Source organism: Catharus ustulatus, chromosome 14 (genome assembly GCF_009819885.2).
Source record: "Catharus ustulatus isolate bCatUst1 chromosome 14, bCatUst1.pri.v2, whole genome shotgun sequence".
Lineage (NCBI taxonomy): Eukaryota > Metazoa > Chordata > Aves > Passeriformes > Turdidae > Catharus > Catharus ustulatus.
This window is the reverse complement of record NC_046234.1, coordinates 1,482,502-1,504,474: the sequence shown is the minus strand read 5'-3', so window position 1 is coordinate 1,504,474 and position 21,973 is coordinate 1,482,502. Positions and strand designations below refer to the sequence as shown.

The 21,973-nt window shown below is 41.3% G+C and overlaps 2 protein-coding genes across 12 annotated transcripts in view; one reads left to right on the top strand and one right to left on the bottom strand.

Moving 5' to 3' along the window:
• MTMR1 (myotubularin related protein 1) overlaps nt 1-12,400 on the top strand; it is a 40,997-nt gene extending 28,597 nt beyond the window's left edge. For all 10 annotated transcript variants that reach the window (XM_033072219.1, XM_033072223.2, XM_033072222.2 and 7 more), the window contains one exon: nt 11,736-12,400. In XM_033072219.1, the coding sequence (XP_032928110.1) occupies nt 11,736-11,900 (165 nt within the window). In that variant the 3' untranslated portion in view covers nt 11,901-12,400. The remainder of the gene's footprint in view (nt 1-11,735) is intronic.
• A 3,090-nt stretch (nt 12,401-15,490) lies between these two features.
• CD99L2 (CD99 molecule like 2) overlaps nt 15,491-21,973 on the bottom strand; it is a 33,553-nt gene continuing 27,070 nt past the window's right edge. For both annotated transcript variants that reach the window (XM_033072228.2, XM_033072227.1), the window contains 2 exons: nt 19,804-19,869; nt 15,491-19,392 (listed from right to left, as the gene is read on the bottom strand). In XM_033072228.2, the coding sequence (XP_032928119.1) occupies nt 19,328-19,392; nt 19,804-19,869 (131 nt within the window). In that variant the 3' untranslated portion in view covers nt 15,491-19,327. The remainder of the gene's footprint in view (nt 19,393-19,803; nt 19,870-21,973) is intronic.

Here is a 21,973-nt window from a genome sequence, read left to right as displayed (position 1 = left end):
ATAATGGGCATCCCTGCCTACTGATAAAAGGTGATTTTGTTGAATGCACTTTAATGTGTTCTTTTGATTTTCAACTAAATATTAGAGAAAATAAAATATTTATCATTAATAAGTTCTCTGATGATTGTTCAAGACAGCTTTGTGCTGTTTTATCAGCTGCAGAAACATCTTTAGAAAAGTAAACCATGATTATTGTTTTTGAGGAGCTCACCAAAAAGGAGAAATAGCCCAACAGGTGAATTTAATGGATGAATAATAGTATTTTAGATTTTTTAGTTCCTGCTTGATTAGTGAGCTTCATTTTTAAATGGACTGAGAGAAGTTTCATTGCACTTCATTGCCTTTTCTATTGGAAACGAGCATATATGACCTGTAATTTTTTTTTTTTAAATTTGAAAATTACTGAACATTAATTTGATTATAACCGTTTGTTTGTTTTTGTATTATTGTACTCTGTCTTGAAATATCTGTGTCTCAACCTTTACCTTTGTGGTACAGTCTAAACATACTCTTCATTGCTCTAGGACATACAGAGTTTAGCATTATTCTTATGTTCTATAAAGATGGCTTAGAATTATATCATTTCATTTCTGTCTAAGCTTTGTAGAAGCCTGAGATGGTGGAATTGATGGTGTTTATTTGTATCAAGAACCCTGTTTATTTTGTATTGCAATAGATCTTGTGCACTTAAAGACACACTGCCTCTTTCCATATGGTTCAAAGCTCAGGAGTCTGAGAAGTGAACACTGTGAAAAATTCTAGGTTAAATGTGGACATCTCTTGTTGCTAAATTGTGCTTCAACAAGGTAATTGTAATTCTTAAGTGAAGTAAAATATTCTTTGGTTTGAGTTTGGAAGCATTACATCATTATTGACTTCTTGTTCAAAGAAAATTGGATAGATTTAAGTTCTGTCTTATTTCAGTTCATTGGCTGAGAAGACCTTTTTCAAATTTGCCCTTTCTTTGAGTTGGAGAAATGTGTATTTGTATGTGGCATGTGGAAGAGAACCTCTTCCATTCTCTCATACAGCGGTGTGGGGTCTGTGGGTATGGCCTTACAGATGACTCTTCTAGTCTGGAATACATTAGATAATATGAGCTTTTGAATTTTTTCAATTGATGCACACTTTTCCCTTTTCTGTGTAGTAATTTCATTCTCTTCTTGACACCGGTTTGAGGAGTTCTGGCTGCAGATGTCTTTAGGTATCTCCTTGGGCATCTCTGGAAGGTGGGGAGAACACAATGAATGTTCTTGAATATGATCTCTGCATGGGCAGTGTTTTTGAGCTAACATACCCCACATATGCAGAGCATGAGTAAAAGTTCCAGTCTTTTCAAGTCAAGCTGTGAGAGGCAAGGAAAATAATGCATTTTAGTCACCAAACTTTGCACAGTTCATTAGGATATGTTTAGTTCTTTTTGTGCTTGCTTGGAAATTATGTTTTAACCCTTGGAGGACGGGGCTTAGCTTAACTTTGGTTTTATGTGTTGGTTTTTTGGGTTTTTTTTCTATTCCTGGTAATTTTTCTTCAAGCTCTGTTCTGTAAATTTGCCCACAGAGGTCATGTTAATACCATAGAAGCCCCTGTAATCTTCCAAATTCATTCTTTTCTTCATGTGTGTGGACTGTCATCCAGAGTAGAAGGCTAGCACCATCTATCACCTAGAAATTCAATTCAGTTACTGTAATGGGATCATCTGCTAAAGGCAGTCTGGTTAGCACCTCACTTGAAGACGTGAAAGGGGAAAATAGGAATAAGTAAAGTTGTTTGTTCAGTATGTACAGAAATTACTGTAAAGTATATAAATGGCCTACAATTGCTTTTATTTGCTGCTATTGCAGAAGGATTTGATGTGTTGAATAGTTGAGCAATCAGATGTTAGCTGATCTTCAGTGTCAATAAACACAAAATATTGTATAGTGAAAACAACAGATAAGATCCTGAGTGTCACTGGGAAAATTGCTGACAATAAACTGGAAAACATAATTACTGAAATGCTTTATCCTGCATGTAACAGGATAATGTGTAACTTACTGCATGTCACTTATTGTCTGGCAGGTGGAGTGTTCATGTATTTATCCCTGCCTTCAGTCACACTGCCTGGTGTTCCCCTCTGAGCAAGTTGACATGGGGATATTTTTGAAAGTCCACATATTTGATTTACCACCATTTTGTGGCAGGACAGAACTCTCAGAACTCTGAAACTGCTTGGCATTGCTGGTCCCAATTTCCTCTTTCTGAATGAAAGAGTGAGGCAGTTTGTGTCAGGAGAAGGAATTGCCTTGAGAATTAGACAGCTGAGTGTTACCTTAGCAAAGCAGATTTCATCCCTGAAATTAACAGAGTTTCTTGTGGCATGAGGCAGGTTTCATCCAGTACCTGGTAGTTTCTCTCTAGCTGAGTGTCAAATCAAGATTTCCAGAGTCTAATTTACTGCAGATAATTTTCATCTACAGATAAACATCTCAGTATTCAATCAGTATGGAATAAAATAGAGACCAACCGCTTATCCTGGATGCTGACATATACTGTAGTTACCTAAGGAAAATAAATTGGTATCCTGTAGTGGCATCAGAAGGTGCACAGAATAGGAGAAACTAGTACTGTGCAAATAATCTTCATTTTTGGGAGTTTCTAACACATTTTGAAGAGCAAGCACACAATTTCTCTTGTGTCTCAGATGTCTAAATCTGAATGGGCTAATGGCATTAGCTTGTAGCATGTACAGTTTCCTGAGTTTGGAAATCTATCAGTTGTTCTGGCTCCCACCTGGTAGCATTCATAATTTCTGTCCTTGCTTTTCCAGGAGGCCAGGGGGTTTTGCTTTTGTGCTTTCAGGAGCACACCTCTACAAAAAGCGTGGAAGTATTGACTGTTATTGAAAATTGCTGTCTTTGTCATTTGCGATTGCCTTTTGCTGCAAGTCTCCTGTTAACTAGGCTGTCAGAGTTCCAGTTCTTCACAGAGAGGAACAAAAAGCTCAAGTGAAAGATATTGTTGTCTTTCCAATGCACAGAGTAGGTTTTTGGAAAACTGACTGTCTTAAGTTGAGCAATGAATTTAAAATAACCATTTTCTTCTGCAGCTTTTCTTCCCTGTTGCTAAAATAGATAAAGTGTGCTCACTGAACAAGACAAAATGCATTCACTGTTGAACAATTTTCATGTGAATGGCTGTCCTTGAGCTAGTAAAGTAACACACAGTAGATATGCATCCAATTAAGACTTGGTGGTACTATAAAATGAGTAGCTATTATAATTTCTCTTATATCTATCCTTGTGCTGACAAATTTTGCTATCCAAAAGCACTTCAGAATCCTGAAGGATTCCTTGGGAATGAAAGCCTGAAAGTTAATACTGAAAGTGAACCGTAGTAATTCTGTGAAGAGGAAGACTTGAATTTTTGAAGAAATGAAGCTGTCTTATGTCTATATAGTTTTTATGTGGGATATAGTATGTATATGGTATAGCATAACTATAGTTTCTCTATAGGCATAGTTTAAAAAAAACCCACTTCATTTTTTCTCAAATCCTTCCCTAGTCAGAATAATTTATCATAATTGTGGAGTGGTATGTACTCAGCTTTACACTGCACCAGGTTCTGCATTTGATGTATTTGGATAATTCAGTTTAAAAAATGGTTTCATATCAATGGTATTTTTAGCAATAAAGAATGTTTTTAGCAGTATTGTAAGTGTTTTTCTTCTCAATGTAGGCAGTAGGCACCCTGTCGTTAAGGTGGAGGAAAAGTACCTGCTTCTGAATGAAATAGGCAGCAAAGGAAGCTAGATGAGGAAAATAACCAGCACCCATTTTAACTGGTTAATTTGCAGAAACCTACAATCAGTTCTTCCTTAGTGAAGAATTGTCGCTATCACGCGAGGAAAGGCAATGGCAGCAACACAGGCTTCTTGCACAAGAAGAGGCGTTTATTGAACAAACCCGGTCGTTTTTATAGCATGGAGCACAAAGCTCAGGCACAACAGAAAGTTACTGGACAGAATAAGAAAACAACCTCTGTCACATACTCACAGTACTTCACTTGTGTGAAGAACAACAGGTGTCTAAAATGTGATTTCACCTGTTCTATAGAACTGTCTGCCTGGGGAACTCTGCTGGAGATCCACAGCCAAAGCTGTGTATCCAAACAGCCTGGGAAAGATTCTAGCTATCTAAGAGAAACTGAAGCTGTGTCTTTTCACAACCTGAGAAAATCCTGGCTGGAAATTTTCCTAGGCCACTAGCAGTGTCCACAAAGAATGTTACTTGGGTCACTCAATTTTGGCAGCATTTTACTGCTTTTTACTGGTTGGGAATGGGGTTTCAGATATTGCAGGTATCATTAGTAGTGTGAGAATCATGTCATGGCTAGGAAAGAGAAAGGGAAAGGGAAAGGGAAAGAGGAAAGGAAAGGAAAGGAAAGGAAAGGAAAGGAAAGGAAAGGAAAGGAAAGGAAAGGAAAGGAAAGGAAAGGAAAGGAAAGGAAAGGAAAGGAAAGGAAAGGAAAGGAAAGGAAAAGGAGTAACAGGGAAGAAGTGCAGAAGTTGAAGGTAGCTACAGGTGAATTAATAGATTGTATGAGAAGCGGAGACGGTCCTGTGCTGAATTGTGGCTTGATGGAAAGAAGTTGAACTAGAAACTTAGAGAAATGTTGAAATGGGAAAAAATGTGAATCTCACTAAAGAAAATCTTGCTGATGAGTTGAAATTTTTTTTTTTTGGGTGGGGGGAGTTTGTTTGCAAAAAGACAAAGTTCCTTAAGATTACTCAGTGAAAGAGGTAGTGGAATAAAACTAGGGATTTGAATGTGATGGTACAAAATTTGATTAGAGCTTATAGCCAAGCAGAAAGATGCCAGAATCTTGGACAACAGGGAGAAGTCTATGAAGCTTATATTTAGTGCTGAGGGTATTGCTCAGGATAGGTAAAAGGCCTTGGGGCACAGGGTTTGGGTAAGTGATGGGAAAAAATTAGTTACGAGGTACAGGAGCAGCATATAGTCTGACTTCCTGAGTCAAAATTACAGTAACAATTTAAAAAAAAATCAAACTAACAAAAAAAAGCCCCAAAAAATAAAAAGGGGGGAAGGAACAAAACAAATAAAAAAACCCCCAACACTGAAAACTCTTCTCAAAACATTGCAGGTAGATTCTTCTCCAGCTTTTACTGGGCGGCTTTTTTGTTAATGCTGGAGTGAGGTTAGATTTTCCAAGCATCCAGGTCTTTTCCCCCACTACTTAGTGCTGCTGGCAAACTCCATATTCTTGTCCCTGTTTGGTTCTCTTGCTAGCTATATTTGATGTAAGTGCCAATTTTGTATTTGGGGTAATCAGCTTCTAACTGTTTGTACTAAATTTTATGTAACTAGAGAAATCTATTTCTTATAAATAATACATGGCAGAATTTTTTTATGAAGTTATGAATTTTTTTATGAAGTTTATGAAGTAACCCTCCAAAATCCATTAAAAGGTATGTAGTACATTCACCTTTATGCTTCTATTTAATTTTTACTGGACTATTATGTTAAATCACAGAAATAAAATTTACTGGGTTTCAGCACATTGAGATAATTGTTTAAATACCACATGAAAAACATTTCTGAAGAGCAATGGCCCAGGCAATTTTCCAGCCCAGCCAAACTGTAGATGCACTGCTGGGTGAAGTTTCATCTGTGTAGGTTCCTCTTGTGCAGCAGAAATTGTTCTGTGCTTTTACCTGGGTTATAGACAGAAATTATGGACCTGGCTGTAGAAGCTGAGTGTTGCCTGGCAGCATCACTTCGGGGACACTAGTGTGACAAAGGAAAGGATGTACACTCTACTGAAAATCTGTGGACCAGAGCAGCAAAAATAAGTTGAATGCAGTTGGGTGATAGGTCCAGAGTCATCTTTTGAGCTTCCACTCCTAATTTGAGAGGCAGAATGAGAGAGTAAGAAACAGTACAGCTGCTGTCAGCTTCCCAATACATAATTCTCAGGCATGATTTCTTAACAAGTCAGTAATAAAAGCTTGCCTTGGAGACACTACTCATGCTGTGCAAGTACACAGTTCTAGGGTTAAGGTGGTAACAAGATCTTTTAACAAACAATCTTCAAACTTCTTGTTCTTTCAGAATCTGTCATGCTTCCTTTCATTCTAAACAGTGGCAAAGTGGAGAGCCTCGTTCACAGCAAGCAATTGCAGGTGTTACTGTGAAGGTTGTTTGGGCCCATTTCCTTCTGAAGAAGGTTTTATTTAAGAGAGGAATCTCATTATAAAATAGAACAGGGTGAAGTGACAAAAATGGGAGATGGTTATCTGTGAGAATTTGTGCAGGATGGTTTGAGGATACACTGACAACAGGTCAGTGGAAATAAGTTTTTAGGAAGTGTGGAAATGAACTGACTTTTTAATTTTAATATTTTTCGTGACAGAATTTAATTCATGATGCTTCATCTTTTTACTCTTCCTCCTCCATCTGAAATGGAAGGAGGCTTCCAGAAAGCTGCATAATTCCATGCTTCTGCTAATGGTTTTGTTAAAACAAAAAGACCCCAAAACACGCAACTTGGGGTTGAGGCTTTGTTTTGGGCATTCCACAATACTCACCCCCTCCACCCCTTGCTTTTCACTCATTCTTTTACGTTTGAATTTGCTGCTTTTTTTCCCAATAAAGTCAGTTACAGTAACAGAACTGAAGACATCTGGAGGAAAACATGAAAACATGGCTCCTCATGCCAGGCTGCTTTTCAGGTCTTTTTGTAGGAACTTCTGTGACTCTTCAGCTGCCTGTACTACCTTTTCCTTACTCTATGATAATGTAATTTGAACACGAACCTTTATTACTAAAGAATCAGCTATTATCAGCTGCTTGAAGGTTGAGCTGCTTGAGATTTTTGTAGACTGAATTTGGCATGTTATTTTATGAAATTAAAGTGTGTATTGGAAGTTTAACATGTGAAACCTATTTCTGGAATTTTATTGTTTAATATTGTGTACATCTACATGATGCTGTGTTAATGGCAGTCAAATTTTTTTTTTTTCCTGGGAAAGGCATTGTATCAGAAAACCCTTTGTGTTTACACTACCAGATGAAATGGCATTATGATATTTAGTGGAACTGTTTTGCAGTGTTTAAGTCTAACATGTCCTTACTAAAAGACAGCAAATATTTTGAAGGTCACCTCTTTTTTTGCCCAACTATAAGATGCTACTCTGCCTTGCTTACAGCTTAGCTGGGTTCTAATGGTTTGCATTGAGTCCCCAAGTCTGTGTCTGACTGAATTGTTTTATAAAACTTCATCCAACAAACCTCAGTTGTTTATGAAAATGTGACTAAGAAAAATGTTTTCCCATATGAAAATATTGGGAAACTTTGGGACTTCTGTTGGGCAAGGGGCTGTTTTTCTATAAATGTTCCATCTCTAGGGCAAACATGGGATTTTAGTAAAATTGTATTTCAGAAACTGTCCTGTTCATATCCTGGAAGAAATTCTTCCAACTTGAAGGTCTGAGGCTGCTATGATCTCAATGCATTCTCAAGAACTGAGAATGAATAAACAGACTGAGAGATGGATTTTATGCAGCATCTATGAGAGAGTTGTGGCTGGCTGGGAACAGGAGCTAGGAGTGGATAATGCTCCAGGTGCTGGAAGTGTTTGCTCTCTGTTCAACCCATGGAACAGAGTCTGGGAAAGTAGACTTAGAGGGGACGTGGCTGCAGGCAGAGGAAGAATTGTACCCTGAGAGAAATGAAGTTTCTGTCTGCCTTTGCCACAGGATTTCTCTGTTGAAAGGGAGCTCACCTGGAGCAGAATGGTCACTCTGTGTGTTCTTATTTACTAGGTGTCCTGCCTGATAACCCTCATGCCCCAGCTGCAGGATTCCCAAGTTCTCTGTCAAACCAATTTGAGATCCAAAGTACGCAAAATTAGGAGGTGCTGGCTTCAGATCCTTGTTTGTAAAAGTAGAATGTTAATATTCCCATACCTCATTAGGGTACTGCAGAAATAAATTTGTTCCTTGACATGAGATGAAAGTACATAAAAGGAAACTTCAGCGTTTTAAATTCAGAAGAAGAAGAAATAAAAGCTGGAGTCAGACACCTGCAAAGAAAACTAAATGCTGAATAACTTCTTATTAATTAAGTAGCATCAACCTGTGTACTGCATGTATGAGGAATACAAAGGGGGAGCTAGTATTTTAGTATTTATTTGATCAGTGACTTTATACGTATGTACAGGAAGGCTGAATAGAGGTTAGAGAAATAATCTTCATTCTGACACTTCCTAATTCTTTGAGTGCATGATTTTGCAATCTTAATGCTGAAGAGTTTCCTGTGTGACTAGAACATACACAGGCTTTTTAAATGTCATTATTGTTATTTAGCTAATATTGAAAGGCAGCTCTGCTCTTCAGGAGGGACCTGTGGGGCAAACCGCACTTGAGTCCAAGTTGGAGCAAATGCCTGTTGAATTAGGCTCTGGGCATACAGAAGGATTGAGAGGTGCAGCCACACTTTTCTTCCTTGAAGCACTTTACAGAGCATGCCAAGTCCTGCAGCAGCTTTTGTGTAGTGTATCCTGGAAAGATTTCTAGTAGGTTCCCCGAAAGCCAGTTGTGTGGAGCTGCTTTTTGAGAGCATTTTAGCTCTGCAGTGGAACCCAGCAGCTGATGCCTGTGTGAAATCTGGCTGCGAGAAATTGGCCTGTTTTGCTGAATCATGGTTAAAGTGTGCAGAAATCAGGTGTGCAGATCTCCCATGACCCAGGGAGCCATTGTGTGACTGATGATTCCAATGGTAAATCACTCTGTCTGGGACCTAAATGTTCCAGGAAAATGTCTTCCTAAAGAAATCTAAAGTAGAAGTCTGTAAGAAAGGTATCTTTTATGGAGGAGAAAAAATAAATACAGGGTGTGTCAATTCCAGAAAATCTTAATCTTTACTAAAATTTGAATTTCCCACAGTGTGTATTACAGCATCTTGGACAATCTTCATCAGAAGACTCAGTTTTTGCCATGTTTCTAGGTGTATATACTTTTGCTAGTCTACCTCAGAAAAATGAGCTTGGCTTTCTAGAGGATGTGCTTTGTGTTTGATTAGTGAAGGAGATCTGTAGATTTGTGGTGTCACTTGCTGAAGAGTTTGTATAGAGGATGTAGGGTAGAACTGCAAAAGAGGGAATTCACTGTACAGTGAGGGCAGGGCTCCAGAGTCATTGGGAGCTGATGGTGTACAACCATTGTTCTGCTGAAGACTCCAAAAGTTATGCTTTTAAAATTGCTGTAGATGACATGCTGGATAAATTGATGGCTCCCAGGGTACTGGGAGCAGCACTTTCTCAATACAATGAAGTTTCTGTTTATGGACTAAACCACAAACAAGGAAAAAAAACTATGTGGCAAAAAAATTGTAGACCTAAAAAGACCTTTGGTACTATTCTATTAAGTTAGAACAACAGTTAAAAATTACAGTAATTTCACGACCATAAGGCCCACCGGACTATAAGGCGCACCCCCCGGGAGCCGGCACATTTCGCAACTTTGTAGATCAGATAAGACGCACCGGACTATAAGGCGCACTTTTTTTTTTGCAGTGAGGAGCTGTGCGGCACAAAACAAAGGAACGAATTGCTGGCAGGTGCTCAATTTACAAACATTTTTCAAAGATCGGTGTAGCCTTTAAATGCAGCCCTAGGCGCCCTCCCCATGCAGCGGGCCCCGGCACTCCTGCCCGCCCCCGGTGCCAGCTGGCACGACTCACGACATCCGACTCCCACCGCGCGACCGTGCTGCGTCCTGGCTTCCCGGCGGCAGCGGTACTTCCCGTTGCTTCCCCACGGCCGCGCCGCTTCTCTCCGCTTCCCCGGGGCTGCGCCACTTGTCGCCGTTTTTTGGCGGCCGTGAGGGCTCCGCCGGCGTCGCTTCTCGGCGGCCACAAGGGCTCGGCCGCTACCGCGATTTGGCGGCTGCAAGGGGCTTCCCTGCCACCGCTTCTCGGTGGCCGTGGGGGCTCTGCCGCCGCTGCGATTTGATGGCTGCGGGGGCTCGGCCGCTGCCGCGATTTGGCGGCTGCAAGGGGCTTCCCCGCCGCCGCTTTGCCGCCACCGCTTTTTGGCGGCCGCAGCAGCTCGGCCGGCACCGCCTTTTGGCGGCCACAGGGGCTTCACCGCCGCTGCTCCGATGCCACCGCTGGACGGGCTCTGCTTGGGGCTGTTGCGGCTCGCACTTCTTGTTCCCTCCGCGCCCGGGCCGGGGCCGCCTGGGTTCTCGTTTGCCCCGAACCTGGGCCAGGGCCGGCACCGCCCAGCTTCTCGTTCCCCCCGCGCCCATCATGGCGCCGCCCGGCTTCTTGTTCCGCCCGGACCAGGGCCGGCGCTGGCTCCCTCCCTCCCCTCGTGGCTCCTGCTGGCTGTGGCCGCCCGCTCCCGCCCCCCCATTGCGGCTCGCACTTCCGGTTTGGCAAATTTCGCAACTTTGTCCATCAGATAAGGTGCACCGGACTATAAGGCACACTTCCGGGTTCGGGGAAAAAATTTAGTCAAAAGGGTGTGCCTTATAGTCGTGAAATTACTGTAAATGGTATTTTTCTGTGTTAGGTTTGGAAAATACCAATATCAAATGTATGGATTTTGGATGTATGTTCTTTAAAAAGCGAGAATTCACAAAAATGTAAGTTGTGACTCAGTTGTGTATTGATAGCAAGTAAAACCTTTTGTGGTTTTGCTATTTCCTTCACATGGCACTATGTGCAGATGGCAGGCTCAGGTGTGCATCCCAGCCTTAACAATCACTGCTAAGCAGTAGGAACTGATAGTGGGTGAATGCAATTCCCTGGACCCTGGCATTCCAGAAGTCCAGAGTATAAATTACTCATCTAGATTCCATGGGTCTCCCAGTGCTGCATTTCCCCTTGATTGTTGCATCGGTGCAATTAAATTATTTTCCCGTTTTGCTCTTTCCAAAAACTATAAACAATTACTGTTTGTACAGGATAAAATGCATTAAAATCAACTTACAGTAAAACTTTATTGGCCTTGTTGTGGAATTTGAAAGAGGGGGAGGATTCTCTCTGCTTGTCTGAGATAACAAGTCCAGCTGTAAAATCTAGTATGGCTTGAATCTTCCTTTGACCATGATATAGTTAATGTTTCAGATGAATATGAAAGGGCTCTGATGCAGAGTGGTGCATCTCTGATGTTTGTTGGGTTATGTCAGAAGCAGAAACCTGTACAATGAACTTCTGTGAAAGATCTATTGGAGTAAGATTCTGGGAGGTCCAGGCACCATTCACTTGGCTGCTGCACTTTTCTCACTGGAAGGGGTCAGACTCCTGGAAAGATGCCTGGTTAGAAGAGTAACAAGATACTCCATATGGAACCAGCTTTGTGAACTCTGTGTATGAAGTCCTGTCCCAACAGGCCAGAGAAATCATTGCCAGGAAAGGCATTTTAAGTTCAACTGACAGTGGTATTGATAATGGATACAAAATACATTTATTGGAGTATATTTGGTATCCCATCAAAACCATTTGCAAACACTTTTTAATAGGTTCCCTGACAATTGTGTTGTTAGAAAGGGACAGTTTCCTGCAACGTTTCATTTCAAATGACAAAAGAAACACTTTACTTAAATATTGACGTACTAAAATTTACGTGTCAAATTCCTTGTTATTGAAAGCAACAGCAGATGCATTGCAGGAAAAGATAGCTCACTATGAGAGTCAAAGTAATCCTTTCCTTTCTTTACCTGACAGGTTCCAATCCACCAAAACCTTAAAGAGCTCCTGGCCATCCGGACAGAGCTTCAGAAGAAGGTTGAGGATTTGCAGCGGGAAGCTGCCACACGTTCCATTTCCTCCTCCTCTGACAGAGGTTCATCTCCTTCCCATTCTGCCACACCAGTGCACACCTCTGTGTGATGTGGAACAAAAGCCATGTGAAAAAGTCAGTGTCAGGTAACACAGAGGGTGAAATGCTTTTCCCATCACAAAAGGATTGTGAGTGACTTGTAATTGCTATGATCTACATGCCTTACTCTCTGTCTGATACTGTCACGATGAGGCCAAAAAGAGCTTCAGTAGATGTGATGTATTTTCTTTTTGGTAGATCCCACATGTGTTTTGATACTCTAGCTAAGTCACCAATTGTGAAATTAAACTTTGTTTTTGAGCAACTAACAATTTAACCATTCTAAAAAGGAATCTATCTGCCAAGCAGACAGAAAAATGCCTCACACATTGTCTAGAGTACTATGCCTGGTGAAGAGAACAAGATGAAATGCCACATGATGCTTACACAGAACACAAAATGTTTTTCTGAATGGGAGCTCTGTATTTCACTCAGTTTGTTTTTTTGTTTTGTTTTGGGTTTGTTTTGGTTTGGTTTTGGGGGTTTTTTGGGGGGTTTTTTTGGTTTTTTTTTTTGCTAGAGCATTTTTTTTTTAATTTTAGGCAATGCACTTGGAAATTGATTTTAAAATAAATGTTTTCCAGTATAGTTAGTTTTACATTTCTAACTAAATATGCCATTAAAAGTGGATGAAGTCAAGCTGGATTTATCAAGTACACCACACTGACTTGTATGATGTAATATATTTGGTAAAGCATGTATTTAGGTTTTTTAATGCCTTTTGTACAAGTTGAAATAAAGTCTTTTGACTGTTTAGCTTATTGTTCAGTTGCAGCCTCCTGAGCGAGGGGTAAACTTGCTCATGTCAAGGTCTTGTACAAAGTAAAAGTTTGTTTTCTAGCAAATGGTAATATTTGGGGTTGGAATGACATCCAGCTGTGTAAATTGTATAGTCTGTATAGCTCCACATTGTGACGTGTGTTTTGTTTCTAAGTGTACACACAAAATGCAAAGCTGTGTGCGTTTATACACATGTGTATGAGATGTTAAACATGCATCCTTCCGTGGGTTTAAGCTGTACACTCAGAAAATGGACCCTGCCTGTCCAAATCCTTCTGAGGACCTTAACTTGCAATGACTTTGTTTGACAAAGTTTTTTGAATAATATGATATTGTTTTTCTTGAAATAAAGCCTCTTGGCTTTTTGTTTTTTTAAATTCCTACTAGCATTTTTTCTGTAAATGAGTAATTAAACTGTGTTGTCATGTTAAATACACATTCCCAACTTTCTCGCAGAAGTACTCATATTGGAGAGATTTGATTACTATAACATTCCTCCTTTTAGACAATTACTCACTGGCATTCTTGGGAGGCCTAGAAATGGTGCATGCTGCAAATTTTCCCTGGATTGTTTTCCTTGCTGTGTTTCATGAAAATCTGGTTCTTCTCCTTAGGAAACTTAAATATTGCAGCTCCACTTTCTGACTCATGTTTGTATTGCTCTGGGTTGTGCTGGTGGGAGTTAAGCCCCATTCTTAAGAGCAAATTGATTCTGTATGGTGATTGCAGGCTTTACTGGCTGTATTTGTTGTTGCACATTTGTTCCCAATACACAAGGGCACTTTTCTGTGTCTTGTTCTCTGCATGAACTGTACCCAGCACATAGTTAATGAATCAAGCGAGCTGCTGAACACCTTCCTGACTGCATCTGGAGAGGCCGAAGTGCTGTATCCAGTGCTTACACATTTACTGTGCAGTGCAGGGTATTTCAACATGTCCTTCTTACTGTACTGAATGTTTTTTAGAATAAATAGAAACAAACACAGTTTAGGAAGGCTTGCAATGTTGCATCTCTTAATCAACGTCAGGCTTTCTATAAATAGATGAAAGATGTTTTCCTGTAAAAATGGTTCTGGTGAACAGTGTGCCAGCAATGAATTTTTACACTGCCAAAATACATTGAGCTGGTATTGAATTAAACTCTTCTGTACTTCAGATTTCCTTGACATTTCAACTGTATATTAAAGTAAACCATATTATCTCCAAAATGCAGTGCTAAAGAAAATCTTTTGAAGTTTTTCTCTATATTTGTGCTAATAATCACAAGATTTTATTGCAAAAGCAATGACTGGATTAGCTTGGGCATTCTGAGGTTTTTTGCAGCTTGGATTTCTAAAGCTAAACTCTGAGAATTTGGTTTTGCATAGAAGAGTATCAGTTATTTTATGTGACTGGCATATCCACCAGTTTCAACACAGCTCAGTAAGTGATGTGCAGGGAGAGCTCTGGGGGAGGGTCCTGCTGTTCCACGTGTCCACACAATGGATGGGTTTGTACTTCCTTAGCATGGAAATATTCAGAGGTATTCTATAGCTCATGTGGGCTAGTTAGAACATAGCTTTACACTGAAGAGATGATTGTTGTACTCTGCTTCCTGATAATCAGATTTTTTCCTATGGATTGAACAACTAATTCTGTCTTTTTTTTTTTTTTTTTAATATGGCAATATTGAACTAAGGGAAGAGCAGCATCCTGTTCCCTGTCTGATGCACCTTGGAGAGAGCTATTAACTTCTGGTTCAAAAGCTAGATCTGCTTTGGATTTGGGGTTTGACTGCTCAGTATAAAGGGAATGTGCAAAGAGAGCAAGCAGTTACATTGGCTTGTAGGATTTTCCTATTGTCAGTGGCCTATGAGAGGGGGTACAACCTGAATCCAGTGTCCCAGAAGGGGGATGAAGCCCTAGCAACCAGCTGGCACATTTTTTTCTTATAAAGTAAGTTAAGTGAATCACCAGCATCAGGGACTTTGCCATTTTAGTCCTGTTTCAGAGCTGAATTTACACTTCTTTCCCCTCTGTAGATAAAAGTAACTTTTTTGTTGTTTCATTAAAATGGAAGAAGGTTTTAAAGCTGGTAAACACTTCTAACTGCCTGGTTCTGTTCCCTGCAGAGGCAGCTTCTCAAGTCGTTGAGCTTTAAACAAGAAGTGTTTCATAGCTTTCATTTTCCAAGAGAAGCTGTATTAGTTCGTATGCTGTATTTAGAAATACCAAGAACAACTGGTTCTCTAAAAGCTGAAAACAAGGAATTAAGAGCTCTCATGCATGTGCACTAAGCCTCACAACAGAGGACAGAGTAAAATGGGCAATTCAGACTATTCCCCAGGTGAAGCATTTATGGTAAAAAACAAAAAGGAATGTCCATTTGCTGAGACCCTGTCTGCTGAACTAAGAGGGTATTGATAGCTTTTAACTTGTGCAGTTGGGAGGAAAGAGTTAAGAAACATGACTCAGAAGTAGTTAGTTTTAAACATAAACCACCTTTTTTGACTGTGAGACTGAGCATCGCATCATTATACAAAACTTAGTTTGCACTGCTGGGTGTGAAAATGTAAAAACTGCAGGAAACCTGTGGCACTGCCTCGAGTTTAGCTGCTGGGTGACCTGAGGAGAGTGTGTGTGTGTGTGTGCATGCAAATACTCAATTTTTGCCATTAAAGTTTACATAGTGGTATTTGTTTTCTCACAAAGTCCAGTTTGGATTGTTTTTTTAAATTAAGTCTTCAGTGTAGTTAGAGAAAAGATGATGGATAAGGATATAGCCAAACACTTGCAGCTTACTTTCAACATAAAAAAACCCAAAAAAAAATCAAGTCTAAAATGTCTTTCCAGTCAACTTGGTTTATTTGGTGTTTTCCAAAGGTAGTTAAATCCTGTTTTTTACCCCAGTGACCCTTACATGCACATTCACAAAATGTATTTTGTAACATCATAGCATTCAACCTTCATTAGGTACAGGTCACTTCTTCAGCTGCAAGGAATCTGCCTTGCTTCTAAGTTAGAACTTCACTCAAAAGAAAGGGTTCTCTAATTTCACAGCCCCGTTGTTCCTGAACTTCATTTGTTCCTGAAGCTCATCTGTTAGAGAAGCATTTTTTAAAGCCTCAGCCTGCCGACTCATCCTTCTTTTTCAGAATCTGAAACAGTATTATGGACTAATTCCACTTTTATCACAACAAATGAGTAGTTAAGAATGACATTGGAGCACTTGTAAGGATTTGTTACTGGGGTTGCATGAAAATTACTGAGTTTATAGTGCCAAAAAGATCTGAAATTTGTGTCAGAGTATTCTCAGCTGAGGAATCTGAAATGAAGTACTGTCAAAGGAAAATGCAAGTAATTGAAGGAATAAACATGAGAAAAACAGCTGAATTATTTCAATTCTCTCTTTTCTCTGCCATACCTTTTGTCAAAACCTTTTCTGAATAATTTTTTGCCATTTAAAATAGCTTAAGAAGTGAGGTGTCATAAGAACTCACAGTATACATAGTACACAAATTCTAAGGATGTCTGTATGTATAGGTTTTGGATTCATGGGGGAAAAAAAAGCAAAGCAATTTTCTAGTGGTTTATTGCCTTTTTTTATAAAGGAAAGAAAGTTCATGCCATGTATACAAAGCTTAAATGCAGGATTTTTAAAATATCCACATCCTGATTTAAAGTGAATAAATAGTAATTAAATGAAAGTAGAGGTCAATGCTAGATCAGCTGTTCCAGAACTTGGATCACTGCTAGGAAAACACACAGGAAACCTCTCAGTTGCTATAATGCCTAAAATATAGATGATGTATAAACCCCTGTTTCTCAGAGACTGGTGGCAGTTTAGATGGAAGAGGGGACAAACAGTAATAATAAATTATTGAACCTTTGCTGATATTTATCATTAAGAGTCTCCCTTTTGTTCAGTTTTGAAGAGAAGGCCAAGCCAAATTTCTCTACTGCAGGATTTGCAAGTATTTTCCTATTTGAAATCCTAGAGAAAGAAATCTTTAATTCTGCCACTATTCACTTTGGAAGTGTTCTCTTTCACTGTTTATTTATGGATTTCCACACTAAGGTGTAAGTAGTCATCAATGTTATAGAAGAGCCTTGAGCAAAGCAGCAGCTTCTGAGTCCCAATAACTGGGGTGAGTTTTCCAGTGAAACAGCTTGATACCTTTCTTTGGTAAATTTGTGACCTGCAGTATTTTGAATTAGACTTGTGCTCCCTCTGTGCCCTAGTGTAAGAGTTCCCCAACGGAGGGGTTAGATGCTGTACTCTTTAAACCACACTGTCTGTTGACACTCTGGTCAAACAGGCAGAGCAGAGTAAAACCTGTGATCTGCATCTGCAAGAACATGGTCACTGGCAAAGTGAGAGGATGAATTATGGGCACTAGATCTAAGCTGGGAAAACAGCTTCTAGTGATCATCAATGCCCTGTTGTAACACTTCATCTACACTAACTTAGAGAAGACACATTTAATGCTACAGCTTTCAAACATGTTTGGGTAAGAGCAAAAAACAAATGCTGGTGTTGGGACTGGAGATACACAAACTCAGCTGTGTGGCTTAGCTGGCACCTAAGCTCCTGTTGCAAATTCTGCAGACCCCACTTCCTCCATGAAAATCCTTCTGTGGGAGTAAGCAAACACTGCATCCTCTCTTTCCTATGCTTCCATTATCTGAGCCAACAATTAACATTTTTTTTACTATTCCAAACACATTCATAAAGCAAAGCAGCAGTAGTTCAGAGTAGAATCGTTGTAGCCTAAGTGTTCTGAATAGTTGTGAGGCACCTTACAAACCACTGTAGCTGTTCTGCCCGAGCTAGTATAGGGCTTTAAAAATGCAAATGTTAAAAAGAACATAAAGAATTGTGCAGCTATTGCAAAATACCTAACCAAGTTACTAGGCAATTTCCTTCCAAACAGAGCTGTTAGACAGCGATGCTCCTGGGCTCATTCACCTCCTGGCAAGGCCCTCTGGAAGTCATGTGTACCTGCAAGCTGTGAATTTGTACATCATACTGAAAGGCTTGGTCTTCTTAGTACACATTCATAAAATTCAGAATTTTCAAACCCGTACAAAATGCTCACATTTCAGGTTTATATATAAATACTGAGTACCTCTTACATCATGTAAAGTGAAATTGCCTTCACTTGAGATGATTTAAGCAATCATTGATTGGCAAAAATATATTGGAAAGTGGCAGTTACCCACATTTTAGTATCAGTCAAAAAGGTGGGGAGGGATTAGAAATCAAAACAGAAATTCTTGCATGATAGTGAAGGTCGGGTCTAGGCAGCGGTTGGGCAGCGTGTGCACTGCCCCCGTGCAGACCACTGTCCTGCTGAGCACCACTCACACCCCAGTGCTTCCCAGCCAGCTGCACGAGTCCCATGCAGGGCAGTGATGGAGGATTCATCCTCTCAGGAGGTACTGCCTTTTGTAAAGGCTAGCTGGTGACACAAAGAGTGAAGCTTAAATTCTTTTTCTGCGTGTGGGTGCCTGGGAGCACTCCCGATAGCTGCTGATAAAAGAATGAGGGGACTGCAGCTTGTTAAGCTTGAGTTCTGTTGTGGTACTGAGCATTACAGGTCTTAACAGATATTTGCTTTTATTTTCCTTTGCATTAAATCTGTCACTTGTTCCAGTGTGACTGAGATATGAAGCTGTCCTTGAAAGCATCCATATGCACACAGCTTTAATTGTGGTGACAACATATATATCTCATGCCACAGAGACAGAACCACAGAATGAACTAGGTTGGAAAAGACCTTAGAGATTTTCAAGTCCAAACTATGACCTAACCTAACACCTCCTCATCAAATATACCATGGCCCTGAGTGCCACATCCAGTCTTTTTTAAACAAGTCCAGGGACAGTGACTCTACCACCTCCCTGGGCAGACAATTCCAATGCCCAGTCACTTTCCACGAAGAATTTTTTCCTGATGTCTAACCTAAACTTCCCTGGCACAGCTTACGAAAAATTGTATCACTTCACTTTCATTCTGATCTGCAGCACAGTGGAGCATTCAAATGGCATTTGCTGAAAGTGAACACTGCACACACTACTATTAACTGTATTTGTGACTTGGTGTCCTTTGGTTCGAAGCGCAGTGGTGGGTGGTGTGGTGAAGCATCCTCAACTCCTGGCTCGGGAGCAGGGAGTCATCTGGCTCAGCCCAAGGCCCCACACAAGGACCCACCTAGGCACTTCATTTTTAGGTACAGCTAAACGAAGGGTTGCAGTCCACCCTCAGGAAATGTGCAGCTTTGTCCCCACCACTGAAGTGACGCTGCCTGGGCCGATGGCAGAAGGCGCTGGAGGTGCTTTGCAGAGGACTTTGCAGAGTTTGGCTTTGGATTGGTATTTACAGGCACTTCACTGTCCTCATACCTGTAAGCTCTTGAAAACTTACCACAGCTGAAGTACATTCTGTGGATTTCCATACAACTGCACACCAATCCTACACTACTACTTCGATGTAAACTCTTCAAAAAAATAAACACATGCTACCAGTCTAACCCAAAAGCCTAGAGCAGTAAAAAGCCAGTTCAAGCCTAAATACACATTAAATAGCTTTGGAGTCAAATTAAATTAAACGCTAAATTACAAGCATGTAAGATCTCTGTTGCTGCTGCCTGATTATTTTCTAGCCCTGGGTCACACTTTATATCTTCACACTGTCTTGTTTTGGTGGTTCTGCTGACTGCGTTTCCAGGACTGAATATTTAACTAGAAAAAGAAAGAAAAAAAAGCCATGAGTACAATAGCACACGATGGAACCAGGGCACAAGCAATGGGTGCCCAGCACTGGCTGATTGTATGTGATACTGGAAACGCCTTTGCGGCAGCCTTGATTGTCTGGCACTGAAAGATCATGCTTCTGTTGGGCAAGACTCTCAATGGCTGGTTACATGAAAGCTAAATCATTTGCAGCAAGAGCTCCTTGGGCTCTTACCACGCTTTCCTTTGTGTGCAGTAAAGGGGTAAAAGCATTGTGGTAGGTGTTTCACAAAAGCCATAGCATCACCTAAGCACCATCATCAAAGGGACACAGCAGCACCAGGGACTTTAAGGAAGTCCTTCGGTAAAGCTGTTTTTGTGGAGGGATGCAGGCAGGGGTAAGGGATACAAGGCTCTCACCCTGGGGTTCCTCGCTTACGACAGCTTCCATGTTCTCTCCTTTCACATACTCCGTGTTCAGTCCCTCTGAGAAGTACAATAGACAAAGTGAGATGGGAAGGGTAGAAAGTAAAATTATTTGCTTTGATGCCTTAAAAACTCTGGTAATGGGTGTCAGAGCTGTAACAGCCAAGATGCCTTTTTGAAACCTCCTCTGCAGTGACAGCAGCACAGAAGCCTCGATAGCCCACAGCCAGTGCTTTGACTTGCTGGGTTTCAAAGTGCCCATGGAGCTCCTGGCAGGCACAGCTCCAGCTCTTTCCTCTGAGGCTCCTGCTTCATCTTTATCAGGCAAGACAGCCCAGCTAATTCCTGTCTAAGGCACTCAGTTCTGGGGAGTGCAGGAGGGGGAAGAAGGCTTCCCGGACAGGACTGCTGTGCAGCAAGGGCTGTGCCTCAGCACAGATACGTGCCACAGCCTCATTAAAAGCTAAGTTATGCAGAGCTTCAAGAAGCAGTTCAGAGCAGTGGCGATGAAGCAGGATCCCAGTGGGGTGTCAAATCCCGAATAAGTCCCTTATTTAAATGCAAAGAAGCTCCCGATATTATCAACAAGTGAAGCCGAGGCCAAGGAGCAAGGCTAGGCACTGGGCAGGGGTGGCTGCAGGAGGGTGGACAGGAAGAAGGGGGGTGGTCCAGCTCAGAGCTGGAGGTGAATTAAGACAGTCTAGGGTGTGCCATGGACCTGCATCCTCAGCAGCTCCTCTGAGGCACTACTGTGGGGAAAGGCAGAGGTGGAAGTGCACGCTAACTGTTGCATCCATTAGAGAGGGACCAGGGAAGGGGATTCAGGTGCTGGTCTGCAAATGAAGCCTGAGGCAATCAGGCCATGCAGCACAGACCTTTTAGGCATCTATAACTTGTTTGCACATCTAAATATGACTCAGGGTGTGGCAGGTACTGGCTGTGCCTCACCACCAGGTTTGGATAAGGCTCATGGGTATCTCCCAGGGAAGGAGGGAGGCAGGGAATGGTGCTGGGGCCAAGCCAAAGCAGTGTGGTGGGAGCCTTAGGCAGCAATGGAAGACATAGGAGAGAAAAGGTTCTGCAACTGGCTAGAAAACCTCCATGAAGTCCCCATGCAGAGACACTGCAGCCAGCAGCTGGCCAAGCTGTGGAGGCAGGAGAGGTACACCTCCCACCCTGCCCAGGCACAGCCAGAGCTCAGGGACACCAAGAGGGTGAGCCACAGCCCAGGGCATGGCTGGTGAGTACGAGGCGAAGTGTAAGAAAGGAAAGTGGATGAAGAGTTCTAGGCAGCATTGTGCATGTCCTTTAGAGGAGTCATCAGCAAATGCTCCTCAGAAGAGACTCAAAGCTGAAGGACAGCTGGGCAAGAGAAAGAACCAAGCCTATTCCTCCTTCCTCCATGCACCAAGCAAGTGGTCACTGCTCACCACTGCTGCCTCCACTCAGACGTGTTTTGGTGGAATAACACCAAATGCAATTTATGTTTTTCAATAACAAGCAGCAGCTGAAGGCTCTCAGATTTCTGTCATGCACTGCAATGCATCTAAGGCCTGACATTAGCCCAGCATGCCATGTCTGATGGCTTAAATTAATCTTCCTTTATAATTAACTTTAATTTCCTGCTGCCTTTCTGGGGCTTTGTGTCTCTCAGCTTCCTCCTCATCAAAGCCTTTACTCCATTTTTTTATTATTTATTCTTGCCAAAATATCATTTAAGTGGGGGGAATATACAGGGGTGTTTCCTTCCATCACATTCATTTGACTTTTCCTGCTGATCTAATTTACTAAAATGATGTTTGTTTCAGGCACAACTGGGAAAACAGCACAATTCCAACAGAAATTTCCAGTCCCAAACACCCTTTCCCTAGAGCAAATGACACTCACAGGAGATTTCAACTGATTAATTTAAAACCAAAACTTGTAACTCAGCTCCTTGTAACCTCTCCCATAAAGAGCTGCAGGAGCCCACCATGGTCAGGTGAGTGCTGTGGGCTGAGGCTGTGAGGACCCTCCTGCAATGCCTGCACCAAGCAGCTTTAAGGGGCAGCTCATGCAAAAGGTGTTTTATGGTAATAGTTTTGCTGCTTAATTTGGAGTTTACTGCAGTAATTGTCATGAACCTGTTGATGGTGCAGTGGGCTGATGCCCCAGATGCACACAT